This window comes from Hypanus sabinus, chromosome 28, assembly GCF_030144855.1.
Source record: "Hypanus sabinus isolate sHypSab1 chromosome 28, sHypSab1.hap1, whole genome shotgun sequence".
Taxonomy (NCBI): domain Eukaryota; kingdom Metazoa; phylum Chordata; class Chondrichthyes; order Myliobatiformes; family Dasyatidae; genus Hypanus; species Hypanus sabinus.
Genome location: NC_082733.1, coordinates 32,281,679 through 32,299,918, shown reverse-complemented (window position 1 = coordinate 32,299,918; position 18,240 = coordinate 32,281,679). Strand labels below are relative to the sequence as shown.

Here is an 18,240-nt window from a genome sequence, read left to right as displayed (position 1 = left end):
GGACCTTTTCTGGTTGGCTGCCAGACTAGTGGTGTTCCTCAGGGATCAGCATTGGGACCACCACTTTTCACATTGTTTGTCAGTGATTTAGATAATGGAATTGATGGCTTTGTGGCAAAGTGTGTGGATGATACGAAGATAGGTGAAGGCATAGGTAGTGCTGATGAAGCAATGCGACTGCAGCAGGGCTTAGATAAATTGGAAGAATGGGCAAAAAAAGTGGCAGATGGAATACACTGTTGGGAAATGAACGATAATACACTTTGCTAGAAGGACCAGTAGTACAGATTATTGCCTAAATGGGGAGAAAGTTCAAATATTAGAGATGCAGAGGAGCTTAGGAGTTCTTGTGCAAGACTCCCAGAAGGTTAATTTACAAGTTGAGTCTGTGGTAAAGAAGGCAAATGCAATGCTGGTATTTATTTCAAGGTGAATAGAATATAAATGCCAGGAGATAATGCTGAGGCTTTATAAGACACTAGTCAGATTGCACGGAGTATTGTTAACAATTTTGGTCCCCATATCTCAGAAAGATTGTGACATAATTGGAGAGGTTCATGAGGATGATTTCGGGAATGAAGAAGTTAACATGAGGAGCATTTGGCAGCTTTAAGCCTGTAATCATTCAAATTTAGAAGAATGCGGGGCGGGGGGGGGGTTGCCGATCTCATTGAAACCTACTGAATGTTGAAAGGACTAGATAAAGAGGCTGTGGACAGGATGTTTCCAATGCTCGGCTTATCTGGAACTAGAGGACATTGCCTAAACATTGAGGGATGACCTTTTAGAGCAGAAATAAGGAGGAATTTGTTTTAGCCAGAGAATAGTGAATCTGTGGAATGTTCTGCCTCAGATTGCGGTAGAGGCCAAGTCTGTGGGTATACTTAAAGCAGAAGTTGATCATTTCCTGATTGATCAGGGCATTAAAGGATATGGTGAGAAGGTAAGTGCATTGGGTTGAGTGGGATCCAGGATCAACCATGATGAAATGGCAGAGCAGACTCAATGGGCTGAATGACCTAATTCTGCTCCCATGTCTTATGGTCTAACCCCACTCTCCTGCCTTTTCCCTGCAACCTTTAATTCCCTGCTTAATTAAAAACCTATCATCCTCTGCCTTAAATATACTCAGTGACTTGGACTCCACAGCCATCTGTGGCAATGAATTGCACAGTCTCACTACCCTCTGGCTAATGAAATTCATCCTCACCTGTGTTCTAAAGGGATGTCCCTCTATTCTGAAACTGTGGCCTCTGGTTCTAGACTCCTACCACTTCACTGTAGGAAATCCTCCACGTCCACTCTATCTAGGTCTTTCAATATATTTCAATGGGATCCCCCCTCCCTTTTATTCTTCTAAACTCCAGCAAGAACAGGCCCAGAGCCATCAAACGCTTCTCATTTGGTAACCCTTTCGTTCCTGGGATCATTCTCATGAACCTCCTCTCGACCCTCTCCAATAACAACACAAATCTTTTCTTAGATATGGACCCAAACCTGCAAACAGAACTCCACGTGCGGTCTGACCAAACGTCTCAAAGTCTCAACAATACATCCCTGTTTTCATATTCAAGTCCTCTCAAAGTGAATGCTAGCAGTGCATTTGTCTTCCTTACCATGAATTCAATCTGCAAGTTAACCTTTAGAGAACCCTGCACAAGGACTTCCAAGTCCCCTTGCATCTGATTTTTGAATTTTCTTCCCATTTAGAAAATAGCCTACACCTTTATTCCTTCTACCAAAGTGCATGACTATGCACATCTCTACTCTACACTCCTTCTGCCACTCCTTTCCCCATTCTCCCAATCTGTCCAAGTCCTTCTGCAGACACCATGCTTCTTCAACACCTCCACCTACCTTTGTATTGTTCGCAAACTTGGCGACAAAGTCACCAATGCCGTCATCCAGATCACTGACATATTACGCAAAAAGAAGTGATCCCAACACTGACCCTGCGGCATACCACTGGTCACCGGCAACCATCCAGAAAATGCCCCTTTATTCCCACTCTGTTTCCTGCCAACAAGCCAATGCTCTATCCATGACATTATTTTTCCTGTAATACCATGGGCCCTTATCTTGTTAAACAGCCTCATGTGCAGCACGATGCCAAAGGCCTTCTGAAAATCCAAATAAACATTAGCCACTGACACTTTGTCTTTCTTGCCTGTTATTTTCTCAAAGAATTCCAAAAGATTTGTCAGGCAAGATTTCCCCTTAAGGAAACCATGCTGCCTATTTTGTCATGTGCCTCCAAGTACCCCAAAATCTCATCCTTAATAATAGTCTCCAATGTCCTTCTAACCACAGAAGTCAGGCTAACTGGATTATAATTTCTTTTCCTCTGCCTCACTCCCTTCTTAAGGAGTGGAGTGACATTGCAATTTTCTAGTCCTCCAGTACCATTCCAGAACATAGGGATTCTTGAAAGATCATTACTAATGCCTCCACAATCCATGAAATTTAAATTTATGTAATTAAATCATCCAAGCGAAAGAAACTTGTATCAACAATGGCAACCACAAAGCCACCTGACTGTCACAAAATAAGCAGGTACTTCACTCGGGTCCTTCATGGGGGTCTGCGAACTTTGCAAGGCACAATTCCAGACCTACCAATGTGCTTAAAGACTCTTTGCAAATGCCCAGAGAGCCAGTTCTATTGGGATGAAAATTAAATGCTAGCATTAAATATCATACACTCAGTGGCCACTTTATTAGGTGCATCTGCTTGTTAATGCTAATATCTAATCACCCAATCATGCAACAGCAGCTCAGTGCATAAAAGCACGCAGACATGGTCAAGAGGTTCAGTTGTTGTTCAGTCCAAACATCGGAATAAGGAAGAAATGTGTTCTAAGTCATTTTGACCATAGATGATTGTTGGTGTGAGATGGTGGGGGTGGGGAGGTGTTTCAGTGTCTCAGAAACTGCTGATTGCCTGGGACAAGCCTACAATGCACAAGCCTACAGAGAGTAGTGTGAAGAACAAAAAGTATCCAGTGAGTGGCAGTTGTGGGCGAAAATAGCTTGCTAGTGAGAGTGGTCAGAGGAGTATGGCCAGACAGATTGAAGCTGACAAGGCAGCGACAGTATCTCAAATAATTATGCATTACAACAGTCGTGTGCAGAAAAGTATCTCTGAATGCACACCACGTCGAATCGTGAAGTGAATGCACGACAGCAACAAGAGACCATGAACATATACGAGGGGTGATTGATAAGTTTGTGTCCTAAGGTAGAAGGAGATGAGTTGTTAACTTCAAATTTTCTGCATAATCACTCAAAGAGATAACCTGCATGTTCATGTAACGAGAGCTGTATAACTCACTTCCTTCTACCTTAGGTCACAAACTTATCAATCACCCATCTGTGGACACTTTCTGGAGGTTCAAGATCTGTATGCTCCACGACCGCTGGACTAAGTGTGTAAATGTAGGAGGGGACTATGTTGAAAAATAAATGCGCTAGGTTTTCTAAAATTGACTCCTTCTACCTTAGGCCACAAACATATCAATCACCCCTCGTACTAAGTGGCCTCTTTTATACAAGAGGTAGCCAATAAAGTGGCCACTGAGTGTATGTATTCCAGCAACAAATTTTAAAAAATGCTAAATGAAAAAGTGGTTGCTTTGACACAAACATACTTTAAGTTAAACTAAATGTTAAAGGCAAAAATTTAAATAAATACCAGCTCAAAATCTTCCAGTTCACTCTTAATCATTCTCCGAGTGATTGAATCCAACTGCGTCTCTAAATCATGTTGAAAACTATCTTCATTGTCCTCTTCCTCCTCATCGATATTACCCGTCCTATGGTGCACTAAGGACTGTTTATACCAGGCCAAGCAGTTCTGAATACAACTCAGAAGGTGCGCCTGTGCCAAAAGAAAAACAGAAGAAATAGATAACACGTGTAGCCATTAACTATCGCATAAAAAGCAACCACCAAGGAAATTAATGCAGAAAGGTCCACAATTACATTTCTTAGAGATATCCCCAAATAATTTAAAATTATAAAATGCAATATTAAACATGGAAGCCAAAATCTGCTGTTTCACCCATCATGCTGTCACCTGGAAGTACGTGAATAGTTGCAGTCTGTCCTCAGCAGAGAGTCACATTGTGTTGGTCATTGATGCAAATGATGCCTTACTCTGTATTTTTTATATTTTTATCTGCCAAATAAAGCTAATCTTTAAATATCAAGAACTACTGACAGGTTTTTCTTTCTTTTTAAAAAAAAAAAGACTGGAGCAACACACACAAAATTCTGGAGGAATTCAGCAGGTCAGGCAGGATGTATGGAAAGGAATGGAGTTGATGTTTCAGATCGAGACCCTTCATCAGAACTAGAAAGGAAGGGGGAAGAAGCCAGAATGAAGGTAGTGGCGGAGGGGAAGGAGGAGAAGCTAGGTGATTAGTGAAGCCAGGTTTGTGGGGGGGGGGGGGGGGCGGGGAGAAGTAATGAGCAAGGAGGTGATAGGTGGACAAGGTAAAGGAGGAATCTGATAGTTGAGGAGAGTGGACCATGTGGACACAATGGAGGTCAAAGAGGCACCAGGGAAAGTGATAAGCAGGTAGTGAGGAGAGAACAGGCAAGAGGTGGGGACAAAGTGGGGAACTGAAGAAAAGGGAAGAGGGAGAGGGGCAAATTTACCACAAGTTGGAAAAATCTATAATCTACCAGAAATAACTAGGTTCTCTTTCAAAATCACAAGACCTTAAACATCACATGAAGAAGCTGATGGAGCTCAATGTTTTTTTTTCATCTGGGAAGCATGTGAATTAGATAAATTAAACAATAATTTTTAAACTTGTACATTTTGAATTAATGCTGTCAGTGAATGCAACTGAGCTAATACTTGAAAAATCATGGCCTCTGTGCAAATCTCTCTTTTACAATCAATCACTTTTAGCAACATATTTAAATGTGCACCATCATCTCTCCAGAATATTGTATAAGAACATACACCCAAAAGATACTAGCAAGCTTTCTGGTATTTAACCCAAGTGTTCACATCTTCCCAAGCAAAGTTTGACAGTCTGTTAAGATCTCTGAACTTAGGCCTTGTAACAGCTGAAATAAACTTTGTGTTTTCTTTAATTGACATCCACATTTGGAGATGCAAGAGTCTGCAGATGCTGGAATCTGGAGCAAGATGTAAACTGCTGGAAGAATTCAGTAGCTCAAGCAATCACTCCCCCCCACCCCAATTCACTGCCACTCCAACCCTCATACCTAGACTGACACAGTCACTGTCCTAACGTGCTTTCATATATCCTGCTGCTACCTAAATTTCCTCTTACCAAGAGTCACTTTATCATTTCCTGTGTCAGTCACCATCATGTGTCGTACATACAATCAGTCTATGCATACAAGCTAATCTTAAATATTTAGGGCCACACTTCAGTTCTGCATACGCTTGTTTATAGATTGCTTTTATATTTATTGTAATTTTTTTTAATGCTTCTTGTGTTGTTTTATGCAACATTGGATCTGGAGCAGCAATCATTTCGTACACTTGTTGCCAAGTAAATGGCAACAAACAATTTTGAATCCTGACTGTTGAATACCTGTGGAGGCAAAGGGATGATCACTTGAACATCTTTTTGCTTCCACGAATGCTGCTGCACTTGCTGAGCTCTTCCAACAGTTCACTGTTTGCTTCAAATTATTTTTCTAGTGGTGGAGGCAAGGGTTTGGAATTGGGAATCAACTTTGTCCTGGTCACTTAGCAGGGCAACAACAGGTGATAATTGTGGCATGCCAGCCATTACTCCAGAGAACAGATTCCTGGCTCGGGGATAGTAACAGAGGCATTCCAAGCAAGAGAGGCTCACTTCTTTGTAGATGTTAGCCTCTCGAATCAGTCACAATATTTGTTGCCACAGATTGAATAAGACCATAAGGTGTAGGAACAGAATTAGGCCATTTGGCCCATCAAGTCTGCACTGCCATTCCATTATGGCTGATTTATTACTGCTCTTAATCCCATCCTCCACCTTCTCCCAATAGCTTTGGGCATCCAGACTAATCAAGAACTTAATCAACCTCTACTTTAAATGTACCCACTGAGTTGGCCTCCAGTCACCTGTGAATTCTACAGATTCACCACCCTCTGGCTAAAGTAATTCCTCCTTATCTCTGTTCTAAATGGATGCCCCTCTATTCTGAGGCTGTGCCCTTTGGTCCTAGACTCCCCCACTATTGGAAATATCCTCTCCATGTTCATTACATCCAGGCTTTTCAATATTCAATATAAGATCCCTCTCATTCTTTTAAAGCCCATCAAGAACAGATTCAGAGTCACCAAATGCTCCTCATAGGTTAACCCTTTCATTCCAGAGTCCATTATCATAAAAGGGTCCACGTTCAAACATTGTTTCTCAAAGGAACTGTCCAGTTAATTAAATTAATAATTAAGAACAAATCATTTGATTACCAGAGGTTCCTGGAGGTAGATCTGACCTGCCTGAGTGGTGATGCAACTTTCCAGCTTGAGAGGAGGCAGCAGGTCCTCCTCCAGTTCATAATATCGGTTCAGCTAAGACAAAATCAGAGATGCAATGTTAAGTAAAGCAAAGCATTTACTTTTAGAGTTAGGTGGTGTGGCTTTGATCAATATCTATCATTTTGTTATCACATCTAAAAAATCAGCAACCAAGGTAACTGGTGGAACTGGTCACAGTCCTGTAAGGATAAATATCGAACATTTAAGGATGTAATATTGTGGTTTTATAAACCACTGGTGAGGCTTCACTTGGAGTACTGAGAGCAGTTTTGGGCCCCTTATCTTAGAAAGGAAGTGCTGACATTTTAGAGACTTCAAAGGAGGTACATGAAAATGATTCCTGGATTGAATGGCTTGTCATATGAAAAGCGCTTGATGGCTCTGTATGTTCACTAGAATTCAGAAGAATGAGGGGTGACCTAATTGGAAACTATCGAACATTGAAAGACCTCGATAGAATCAATGTGGAGATAATGCTGCCTATGCTGGGAGAGACTAGGACCAGAGGACACAGCGTCATAATAGAGAGGAGTCCTGTTAAAACAGAGATCTGTGGAATTTGCTGCCACAGGCAGCTGTGGAGGCCTAGTCTTTACGAAAGCTAAAGCAGGATATTGGAGCTGAGAAGAATAATGGATCAGCCATGATGAAATGATGCAGCAGGTCAGATGGACCAAATGGCCTACTTCTGCTTCTACATCTTATGGTCTCAGGGCCTTATTTCTAGCATGACTCATAAAATATGTTGGTGTGGGAAATCAAAAAAAAAAAGGAGTATTAATCCAATAGTTTCTGTTTTGCCTTAGCTTAGTAACATCTGACTCAGGAAAAAAAAATCCGAGTGCTAAAACAGAAAAGTGAAAGTGTAGGAGCTTGCTATTCATGCAGCTCTGAACTTTGTAGGTACAGCCTAACTTTATGATAACTGGTGGCTAATATGGAAAGAGCATCAATCTTCAGCTCCAATATTTCTCATCTTGAGCACACTAACATGATTATAAACAGGTGCCTTGGTTCTAAGCTACAAGTATGCACTGCCACAAAGCTGCGATGAACACAGTTGTGTCTTGAGAACTCAGTTTTATTGACACATCCCCTAAATTGGTAATTGAGTTTGGCATTGACTAAATACAAACTGCAAGATTAGGAGAAGGGGTAATTGAATGTTTAATGGCATCATCATCATGTGCCGTATTGTATGACATGGACAATCACGGTTTTTCCACAACCATGATCGTTCTTGACAATTTTTTCTACAGAAGTAGCTTGCCATTGCCTTCTCCTGGGCAGTGTTTTTACAAGACAGGTGACCCCAGTCATTTTCAATACTCTTCAGAGATTGTCTGCTTCGCGCATGTGGTCGCATCACCAGGACTTGTGATGCACCAGCTGCTCACGGGGGGAGGGTGGGGAAGTGGGGGGCTAAGCAGGAGCTACACCTTGCCCAAGGGTGACCTGCAGTCTCGCAGAGAAAAGGAGCACCTTACACCTCCTTTGGTAGAGACCCATCTCTACCCTGCCACCTATAATTGATGGCGAACAAAGTTAGGGTGCAGGAGAAAAGTTTGAGGATTCAATCACACAAATGTTTAAAAAAATTAGAAACACAAGTTCATCACTTAATAAATCATGCTAAATCCATACATTTATAAATTGACGTAGAGAGTATGAAACATTGGTGCCTTAACTGGAATTACCAATCTAATTTTGGACACCATGCTTTTGGATGTTAAGACTTCAAAAGCGGATTTACCAGAATTACACTAGCAATTAGAAACCTGTAAAGACTACAGGAAATGGGAGTTTTCTCCTAATGAGCAGAGATAATTAAAGGGAATGTTTTAATAGAGGAAATAAGGAGGAAGTCTTTCAAATATTAGCAGTCATAGGTCATGGATAACTGGCAAACAAACGAGATAAAAAGGAGAATTATTTATGATACATATTAAGCGAAAATGACCCAAAAGCACCTTATGATAGTGGACTGAATATATGACAGAAAAAGGGGAAAACATGGCTGTGTGAGGAAAAAAAAATTGGATAATTCTCTTTAGAATTGCAAACAAATAGACCACTTCCAGATGACTTAATGGTTTCTCTCAGAAGCCTCCCAGCATTTGGTTCAAAAGCAACAGAGTACAAGTAGGCTGCTACAACTGAAATGGTAAATAATTTGCAACAAGACCATTAATGGGAAGAATGAGCATCCATCTTTAAGGACCCCAACACACAGGACATGCCCTGCTCTCCTTGCTACCATCAGGAAAGAGGTACAAAAGTATAAAGGTACATACTGAACAATTCAGGAATAGTTTCTCCTTTTCTGCCACCCAATTTCTGAATGAACATTGAACCCATGAACAGTCACTCACTATTTTTTTATTTCTATTTTCATACTATTAACTTAACTATTTAATTTGTATATAGTAATTCACATTTTTCCCCATTATTATGTATTGTACTGCTGCCACAAACAACAAATTTCACGACATATGCCAGTGATATTAAACCCGATTCTGAATATAACTGCTCAAGCTCTGATGTTGGCAAACTGATGCTGTGCTGTCTTTACGACAGTTATTTAGTTTATAATATTTTCGCTTAGTAATTCATTCAATAGTATTTTCTAGTTAGAATTAGAAGTGTTTAAAGTATATTCATTGCATGTAAAATATATCGGCATGCGATGACGTCACATCCGGTTTCGCCGCGTCTTGTGGGAAAACACCGGTTTGAAATTAGCGCGAGGGTGGGGGCTTTCCACGAGGCTCACCTGAGCACAAGCAGTTTTGCAGGCATGAGAAATCACAGTGAGAGCAACGCTGTAAGTTAATAGATAATCGATATATTGAACTAAGATGTTAATAGTGATCCTGTTAGAGGTAACGTCGGTAGATAATGTTTATGCTTTCGTTAGTTAAAGAGTCGCGGATAGTTTGCATGGAAGTGTATTTAAAGTAGTCAATGGAGCAGGTAAACTCTCCCTGTATACTGCACCTTAGTGTAATGTAGTTATAGTCACCTTTGCAAGTATTTACACTTGAAATGTGATATTAAGTAAGGAACAAATACTGTATCAATCTTGTATTGTTTTATCAACAGTTTTCACCATATGTTAATGTGAAGAGTGAACAGTAAATGGTTAATCTTACTGCGATCTGGTTCTTATTAACTGTGGTTTATCCGGACGTTAAATTCGGCGTTTCGTTACACCCGAAGGAGAACGTGACAGTGAAAAAGCGGCATTATCAGGTGTTTCAAGTGCTGCAATGTCAGCTCAATCCAGCATCAAGTCGACGCCGCCCAGCGACAAGGGCAGTAAACCGACATCAAGTAAGCCCACCCAGGCGTTATCAGGTGTTCCAAGTGCTGCAATGTCAGCTCGATCCGGGATCAAGTCGATGGCGCCCAGCGACAAGGGCAGTAGAACGACATCAAGAAAGTCCACACAGGCAAGAGCCAAGGCAGAAGCCGCCAAGGTGCGACTGCATTACGCCAAACAAGAAGCAGTTTTGAAAATGAAACTGGCCACCAGAGAAGCCGAAATCCAGAAAGAAAAGGCTGCCAGAGAAGCCGAAAGGGCCGCCAGAAAGGCAGAAGCCGCCAAGGTGCTACTGCGTTACGCCAGACAAGAAGCAGTTTTGAAAATGAAACTGGCCACCAAAGAAGCCGAAATCCAGAAAGAAAAGGCTGCCAGAGAAGAGGCTGCCAGAGAAGCCGAAGAGGCTGCCAGACAAAGAGAAGAGGCCGCCAGAGAAGCCGAAATCCAGTTGGAAATGGCAAAAATATCGACAGAGTTGCAAGTGCTGCAGCTAGAAAGAGAAGAAGCTGCTGCCATGGCGGAAGCAAAGTACATAGAAGAAGCTGAAGGGTCGCGTGATCTGACCGCAGCAAGATCTACTTTAGAAAGGACCAGACTGGAACGCACAAGCGACTATGTACAATCTCAAATAGACAGGCAGGCTCGTCTCCCCTCTCCATACGTATTCGATAACTTCCCCAGCTACGAGGAACCTCAGAGAGTCACGATTGCATCACATCCATACGAGGAAGGAAATTTACCCTCACGGCTCCGTGATGAAGTCAAGAATGAAAGAACCGACAACGCTCCTTCACCCCCACAACAGGACGGCGGGGAGGGAGAGGTTCACTCCAGGACAACAATTGTCAGCTCGAACTGTACAGAAGTTTGCGGTCAAACTCAGTCAAGCCGTTCTTGTTCCGAGATCTGCCTCACTGAGGTGTACCCTAAAGAAGCACAACAAGACATTACCAAGCGTAAAGTAACCGACGAGACGCTAGGTCAGTCAGTTTTCGTTCAAACCGAGCACGGAAACAAACTTGCACAATCAGCTCAAGATACCATTTCTTTAAAACCCAAAGACACCAAGGTCTTCAGAGATGAAGCAAATAATGGGGTTGCCCCATTGCCAATCAGAGAACCACGCCAGTGCTCACCAGATAACAAAGAGCAGGCAGTCAAACGGTTCACGTCCTTACGGAAAACCTGGAAAAGGAAACCTGAGATACAGCAACGCACCCGATTGGCCCACGAGGTACTGTGCACCCTAATGGCAGAGGTCACAGCCATTATAAACGCACAATCATTCCTACCTGTGTCTTCTGACCCAGAAAACCCCTTTATACTTTCGCCATCAACGCTCCTTACGCAGAAGGCAGGAGCACCTCCTCCACCAGGAGACTTCTCAGACAAGGATTTGTACACAAAGCAATGGAGACAAGTCCAGGCTCTGGCAAATCAGTTCTGGCCTCGCTGGAGACAAAAATATCTACCTTTGTTGCAACAGAGACAAAAGTGGACAGAACCCCGAAGGAATCTTCAAGTTGGAGACTTAGTCCTGCTCAGGGACAAGCAAGTCGCTCGCAACAGCTGGCCAACGGCCAGAATCACTGTTACATTCCCTAGCGGGGATGGACATGTCAGGAAGATCGAATTGAAGACTACCGACCAAGGCGATGTGAAAATTTACCAAGGGCCAGTTACAGAAGTTATTCTACTTCTACCCAATGACTGATTAAGAGACTAAGTTTTGTACTCTGCTCATTGTGACCTTACGAAGGTCAAGCGGGGAGTGTGCTGTCTTTACGACAGTTATTTAGTTTATAATATTTTCGCTTAGTAATTCATTCAATAGTATTTTCTAGTTAGAATTAGAAGTGTTTAAAGTATATTCATTGCATGTAAAATATATCGGCATGCGATGACGTCACATCCGGTTTCGCCGCGTCTTGTGGGAAAACACCGGTTTGAAATTAGCGCGAGGGTGGGGGCTTTCCACGAGGCTCACCTGAGCACAAGCAGTTTTGCAGGCATGAGAAATCACAGTGAGAGCAACGCTGTAAGTTAATAGATAATCGATATATTGAACTAAGATGTTAATAGTGATCCTGTTAGAGGTAACGTCGGTAGATAATGTTTATGCTTTCGTTAGTTAAAGAGTCGCGGATAGTTTGCATGGAAGTGTATTTAAAGTAGTCAATGGAGCAGGTAAACTCTCCCTGTATACTGCACCTTAGTGTAATGTAGTTATAGTCACCTTTGCAAGTATTTACACTTGAAATGTGATATTAAGTAAGGAACAAATACTGTATCAATCTTGTATTGTTTTATCAACAGTTTTCACCATATGTTAATGTGAAGAGTGAACAGTAAATGGTTAATCTTACTGCGATCTGGTTCTTATTAACTGTGGTTTATCCGGACGTTAAATTCGGCGTTTCGTTACACCCGAAGGAGAACGTGACAGATGCTAATCAACTACTTCGCACTCACCTGAGAAAGAAGTGTTTGTAAAATGGTATTTGCCAGCTGTGAATTTCGTCGTAGAACATCAAATAAACCCTAAAAACAAAAAAAAAGCCGAAAATTAAAGGAACAATTAATTAAATCACTGAAGAGAACCTCCTTCAAAAGATACAAGAGGAAGGAATGGTAGAAATGGTGGAAATTTTAAGCCATTTTAAGCTTATTGACAACTGTTAGCAACCCTCCCAGGTAAACCCAAGAATGCAGAGAGGACAAAGGACAAATTTTGATAAAACGGTTCTTTTTCAAAAAGTAACGGCTGGTCAAAAGTCATGTTTAAGCTTGAACTTAAGGGCATGGAAACAGCAGGATCACGCTTCCTAGGAGTCAGCATTCTGCAAAGATCACACCAAGAACACAATGTGTAATGCTGAAGGAGGTGAAAAAGAGCCCAAGGGGAACAACAAAAGACCTGCAGAAATCTCTAGAACTTGCTAAATTCTGTTTATGTGTCGACTATAAGAAAAACACTGAACGAGAATGGTGTTCATGTAAGGACACCATGGAGGAAACCACAGCTCTAGAAAAAGAAAACATTGCTGCATGTCTCAAGTTTGTAAAAGACCAACCTGAATTTCTACAACAATTCTGGGACAAAGTTCTGTAGACAGACGAGACAAAGATTGAACTTTTTGGCAGAAATGCACACTGCTATGTTTGGAGGAAAAAGGGCGCTGCACACTAACACCAAAACCTCACCCTAACTGTGAAGCATGGTGGAAGGAGCATCATGGTTTGAGGATGCTTTTCTGCCTCAGAGCCTGGGCAGCTTGCAATCATTGTGGGAACAATAAATTCAAAATTGTATCAAGACATTTTATAGGAGAATGTCAGTGTAGCAGTCTATCACCTGAAGCTTAATAGAAATTGGAAAATGCAACAAGAATAAACCAGAATGGTTTAAAAAGAAGAAACTTTGTGGTTTGGAATGGCTGAGTCCAAGTCCTGACCTTAATTGTATAGAAATGTTGTGGAAAGACATGAAGCAAGCAGTTCATGCAAGGGAGCCCACCAGCATACAGAGTTGAAGCAGTTTTGTAAGGAGGAATGGCCTAAAATTCTTGCAGGCTGATGTGCAGGATTGATTTAACAGTTACCAGAAACAGTAGGTCGAACTTATTGCTGAACAAGGGGGTATCAACAGTTACTGAAAGCAAAAGTTCACATACTTTCTTCAGCAAAGACATGTAATATTGGATCATTCTTCTCAATAAATAAATGAGCAATGTTTGTGTTATTTATTTAATTAGGTTCTCTTTATGTAGTTGTAAGGCTTGTGTGAGGATCTGACCATATTTCAGGTTACATTAATGCAAAAATAAAGAAAATTCAACAGGGCACACAAACTTTCTAGCACCCCAGTAGGTGACCAGAGCCGCACATAATATTCCAAATTAGGCCTCACCAACATCTTGTACAACTTCAACATACCATCCCAGTTCTTGTACTCAAAATGAAGATGGGTCGCAGCCCAAAACATCCACTGTTTACTCTTTTCCATAGATGCTACCCGACCTGTTGAGTTCTTCTGACATGGTGTGTGCTGCTTTGGATTTCCCGCATTTGCAGATTTTCTCAAATCTCTTCACAACTCCATCTATGACATCACTTTCACAGATATTCGCATATTCACAGATCTCTCTGTTCTACCACACACCATACAAGTCCTACCCTGCTTTGTCCCCTCAAAGTGCAACACTTCACACTTGTCTGCATTAAATTCTACATTTTACACCCCTTTTTCCCCCAGATGGTTCAGATCCCCACTGCAAGCTTTGATAGCCTTCCTCACTGTCCACTTTTCCCCCAATTTTGGTGTCATCTGCAAATTTGCCAATCCTATTTATCACACGAGGCAATACAAGATTGTCAAATATAGCTAGGATAGAGGTCCAGTCCCAGAAGGTACTAAAGAACAGACAGATCTTTGTGTACATGGTCAAGAAGCCTTCAAGGACAGTTAGACAAGGTGATTAAAGAATATGTGCTGAGGTATAGAATAAGAGAGAGATTATGATACTACAATATAAATCATTAGTTAGCCCATAGCTGGGGTACAGTTCTGATACACATTATAGGAAGGATGAGATTGCACTGGATTGAATGCAGAGGATAATACAGGATGCTCCTTGAAATGGAATGTTTCATCTATGAAGAGAAACCTAATAGGCTGGAGATTTGCTTCCTCTGAAATAAAGACTAACAGTTGACCTGTCTGAGATATACAAGGTTATGAGGGCCATAGGCAAGAGTAGATAGAGAATATCAAGGGTCAGCAGACAGAATGGGCTAAATGGTCTGTCTCTGTGCTACTGACTATCTGTTCTCAGTTTATCCCATTTAGCTTGATTGTGGTGCCAACTATATGATGCAGAGTGTCCCCAGTGACACTCAGTGACAAGATCTCCTTAGGGAAAGTGTACTGCTCCTCAGATACCATAATAGTCAGATACTTCTGACTTTGAGGTTGGGGTTGGAGACTGTGTGGGTGGGTGGATGTGAGGTAAGGGGTTTGTTTTGCTGCTGTTGTTTTGTTACTTGTTATGTTCTGTTTTGTTGGGCTCCATGTTGTTCTGCCAAGCATTGTGGGCGTGCAATGGAGGCAACGGAATACGTGGTGACTTTTGCCAGCTTCCCTCAGCTTGTGCTGGTTATTAATGCAAAGACGGATTCCATTGTATGTATCCATGTGCAGGTGATAACTAAATGAACCTGAGTGTGAACCTACACGTTTGTGGAGAAAAAAGTCAACAAGGTTTATACCAGCTGATTGGACAGAGGAAACAAAAACCTTATTTAAAATATAGAGAGAAAGATGTAGGATGCAAAAACAAAACCCCTTCAAATTGCTAAGTATTACTGTAATGGTAATAATTGGGATTAAATCTGGCATAATAATAAAAAGTTTCCAATTTCAATACCTCATACAACATGAGCCTCACATCAGCTTGCTGACTAAGACAACGTCTTAGACTGCTCAAAATTTCCAAACATAGGGCTTCATTGGCAGAGGCATTGTAGCTTGTGTGCACATCCACTTGCACCTGGAAAACAAGATAATTTTGCTCACTACTTACAATATTTATAAAGTCAAGGAAATTGCTTGATTATCTGGTTTAAATTGTCCTGCCACTTTTAATGTCAAGCAGCTTTCAAGTTTGATCCCCAAGATAGGCCTTTCAATGAAGCACAAAGTTAATCCAAAATGATCATCTCAAACTACTCCTCCCTTCAACCTATGAGCCAAGAGTTTCTCTCCCAGTTGAATCAGAAGGTCTCAATCTCAATTTCTTCCACTAGGTGGCAGGGTATTTCTCATTTTCATTTATTTCTCAGTTCAAAGCACTCATACTAATACACTAAACACTAACACACATAGCCCTGAAAGTACAATTTAAATTTTTCTCTGTCCTCCTTCCACAAGTACATAAAGCATGCAGGCAACCCTATTGGGGTAACAGAAGCTCACCCTTAAAAAAAATCATATATCCCTAAAGATATAAGATACAGAATGGGATGTGTGTGTAAAAATAAAAGAAGAAAATCCAGATAGCTCATCAACAGAACATCAAGCACCTTTGAGCTCTGGTGGCCATCCATTTCAATTCCACTTACTGTTCCCATTCTGAAACGTTGGTCCATGGCCTCCTTTATTGCCATCATGATGCCCATTCAAGCCATCAGATTGAAGGCAACACCTCATATTCCATCTGGGTAGCCTCCAGCCTGATGGCACAAACATTGTCTTCTCTAATTTCCTGTAATTTCTCCCCACTTCACCTTCTGTCTTTTTCTATTCCCTGTTCTGCCTCCTCTCTCACCCTTAACCTCCCCTGCCCATCACCTCCATCTGGTGCACCCTTCTCCTTCCTTTTATTCCATGGTCCAACCTCACATATTAGATTCCTGCTTCTTCAGCCCTTTACCTCTTATACCCATCACCTCCCAGTTTAGTACTTCATTCCCCCCTTCCCCCTCACAGTCTCACCTATCACCTGCCAGTTAGTACTCTTCCCACTTCCTTTCCAGGACTCATGAAGGGTCTCAGCCTGAAATATCGACCGTTTATTCCCCTCTATAGATGTTGGCTGCCTGGCTGAGTTCCTCCAGTGCTTTATGCATATTGCTCAAGATTCCCAGCTGTGAGACTGCCCCAGGCTGCTGTTCCTTGTGTCTGCAACCTTTCTGATGACTTCCCCTACTAATATGATGAACTGAATACAGAGGCTTTGAGTCTGCTCCAGGGATTTGGATCTATGGACTCAATTTGGTTTGGAATGCTGTTGTTGTTCCTCGCTTCTATTGTTTGCATGATTTGTGTTTTTATCCTCCTCTGTGCTTAATGAGGGTTGGGCTTTTATTGTTTTCTAATTGGGTTCTTTCAGGCTTCTTGCTTTGCAGCTGCTTGTAAGCAAACAAATCTCAGGGTTGTATAATTTATACATTCTTTAAAAATAAATGTACTTTGAATCTGCAGAATCTCTCAAGTTTATCATGATAGCTATTATAGGCAGACAGAACTAGACAAAATAAATACCGATTATTTACCTGACTGGCTGAGAGAGTCTGAGTGCATTGACTGTAAGCCAGACTTCCCAACAACTTGAAGTTCTTAAGCAGCAGCAGGAAGCCAGCAACTGCTGACTTCCGGGAGTCCAAATGGCTAAAGAAAACAAAGCAGGAGAGAGGGCAAGAGGGAAAAAAGCAATAAGATTTATAAAAGGTTTATAGTATAGTGTTACAAATGCAATTAATAATCTTTTTAACAGGGGCAATGTCAATCTCATATTATTCTGATGAACAAAGCAGCTTCTTTCCCTCAGCAGTACAGTAGGTAGGAGATAACAAGTGGCAAATCATAACCATTCAACATTTTCTCTCTGGTGTGCCTCAGTTGCACATTTCAGTCAAATAATTACAAAACCGGTTATAACAAATAAATCCTAAGTTTGAATAATACAAGGAAATTCCTAAACCAAGGTCCATGGACACCTTGCTTAATGTTATTGGTATAATGGTATAAAAAGGCAAAACTTCCAATTATCTAGAAAGTTAAGAAATCTGCATTAAATATACAAGCTAAAAGAAGCACAGGCTGTAATATATCTTAAACAAAAAAGATTCTGCAGATGCTGGAAATCCAGAGTAATGCGTAACTAATGCGCAACACACACAAAATGCTGGATGGACTCAGTAGGTCAAGCAGCATCTAAGGAGGGAAAAATAGGGAAATTTTGCACCAAGACCTGCCCTGATGAAAGTATCAGTCTGAAATGTAGACTTGTTATTCCTCACCATATATGCAGTTTGACCTGCTGAGTTCCTCCAGCATCTTGTGTTTTACTCTATAATAAGTCATTACTTCCAGTTACATGGCCTTAAAGCAAGGTACACAATTAATAAATTATATATAATGGCCATTGTCACAAACATAACTGGAAGCAAATACAAGATAAACAAATCTTGCTACAGAGCAGTGAAATTATAGAAAGCAATAGTTAGATGTCTGTACTGGGAAATTCAAGACTTTCCATTTAACACACCAGGGGGCAGAAGTTCATCACTGGTCACCAGCAACAAGCACTTTTGACTGACTGAACCATTGTGGAGGATACAAAAGCAAATAATTCTGTTTCAAAGAAACCAATGGAACCAAATACAAAGTTGGCAAGTACATTTGTCAATTAATAGTCTCGCATGCATTTAGCACAAGCAATCAAAGATGGAAGAGTAAGCACAGCTTATCAAATGAAAATAGATTCAGAATAAAATTCCTCTGCTTCTCTTTGAGCCTTGTCATTGAGGAGTATACTCAAACTTCAAAAGTTTGAAGTAAATTTATTATCAATGAACACATGTACCATCATTTACTACCCTGAGATCCATTTTCCTGTGGGCAT

At 41.2% G+C, this 18,240-nt stretch overlaps 2 protein-coding genes across 5 annotated transcripts in view; one reads left to right on the top strand and one right to left on the bottom strand.

Annotated features, from left to right (window-relative positions):
- fanci (FA complementation group I) overlaps positions 1–18,240 on the bottom strand; it is an 87,616-nt gene that overhangs the window by 34,708 nt on the left and 34,668 nt on the right. For all 4 annotated transcript variants that reach the window (XM_059952884.1, XM_059952883.1, XM_059952885.1 and 1 more), the window contains exons 17-21: positions 16,889–17,003; positions 15,262–15,384; positions 12,308–12,376; positions 6,445–6,546; positions 3,691–3,876 (exon numbers count right to left, since the gene is read on the bottom strand). In XM_059952884.1, coding sequence (XP_059808867.1) covers positions 3,691–3,876; positions 6,445–6,546; positions 12,308–12,376; positions 15,262–15,384; positions 16,889–17,003 — 595 coding nt within the window. The remainder of the gene's footprint in view (positions 1–3,690; positions 3,877–6,444; positions 6,547–12,307; positions 12,377–15,261; positions 15,385–16,888; positions 17,004–18,240) is intronic.
- Positions 9,252–11,826, top strand: LOC132382357 (plectin-like). Its single transcript, XM_059952478.1, has 2 exons — positions 9,252–9,337; positions 9,616–11,826. Exon 2 carries the CDS (start codon positions 9,783–9,785, stop codon positions 11,547–11,549), a length of 1,767 nt encoding a protein of 588 aa, XP_059808461.1. The 5' UTR covers positions 9,252–9,337; positions 9,616–9,782; the 3' UTR covers positions 11,550–11,826.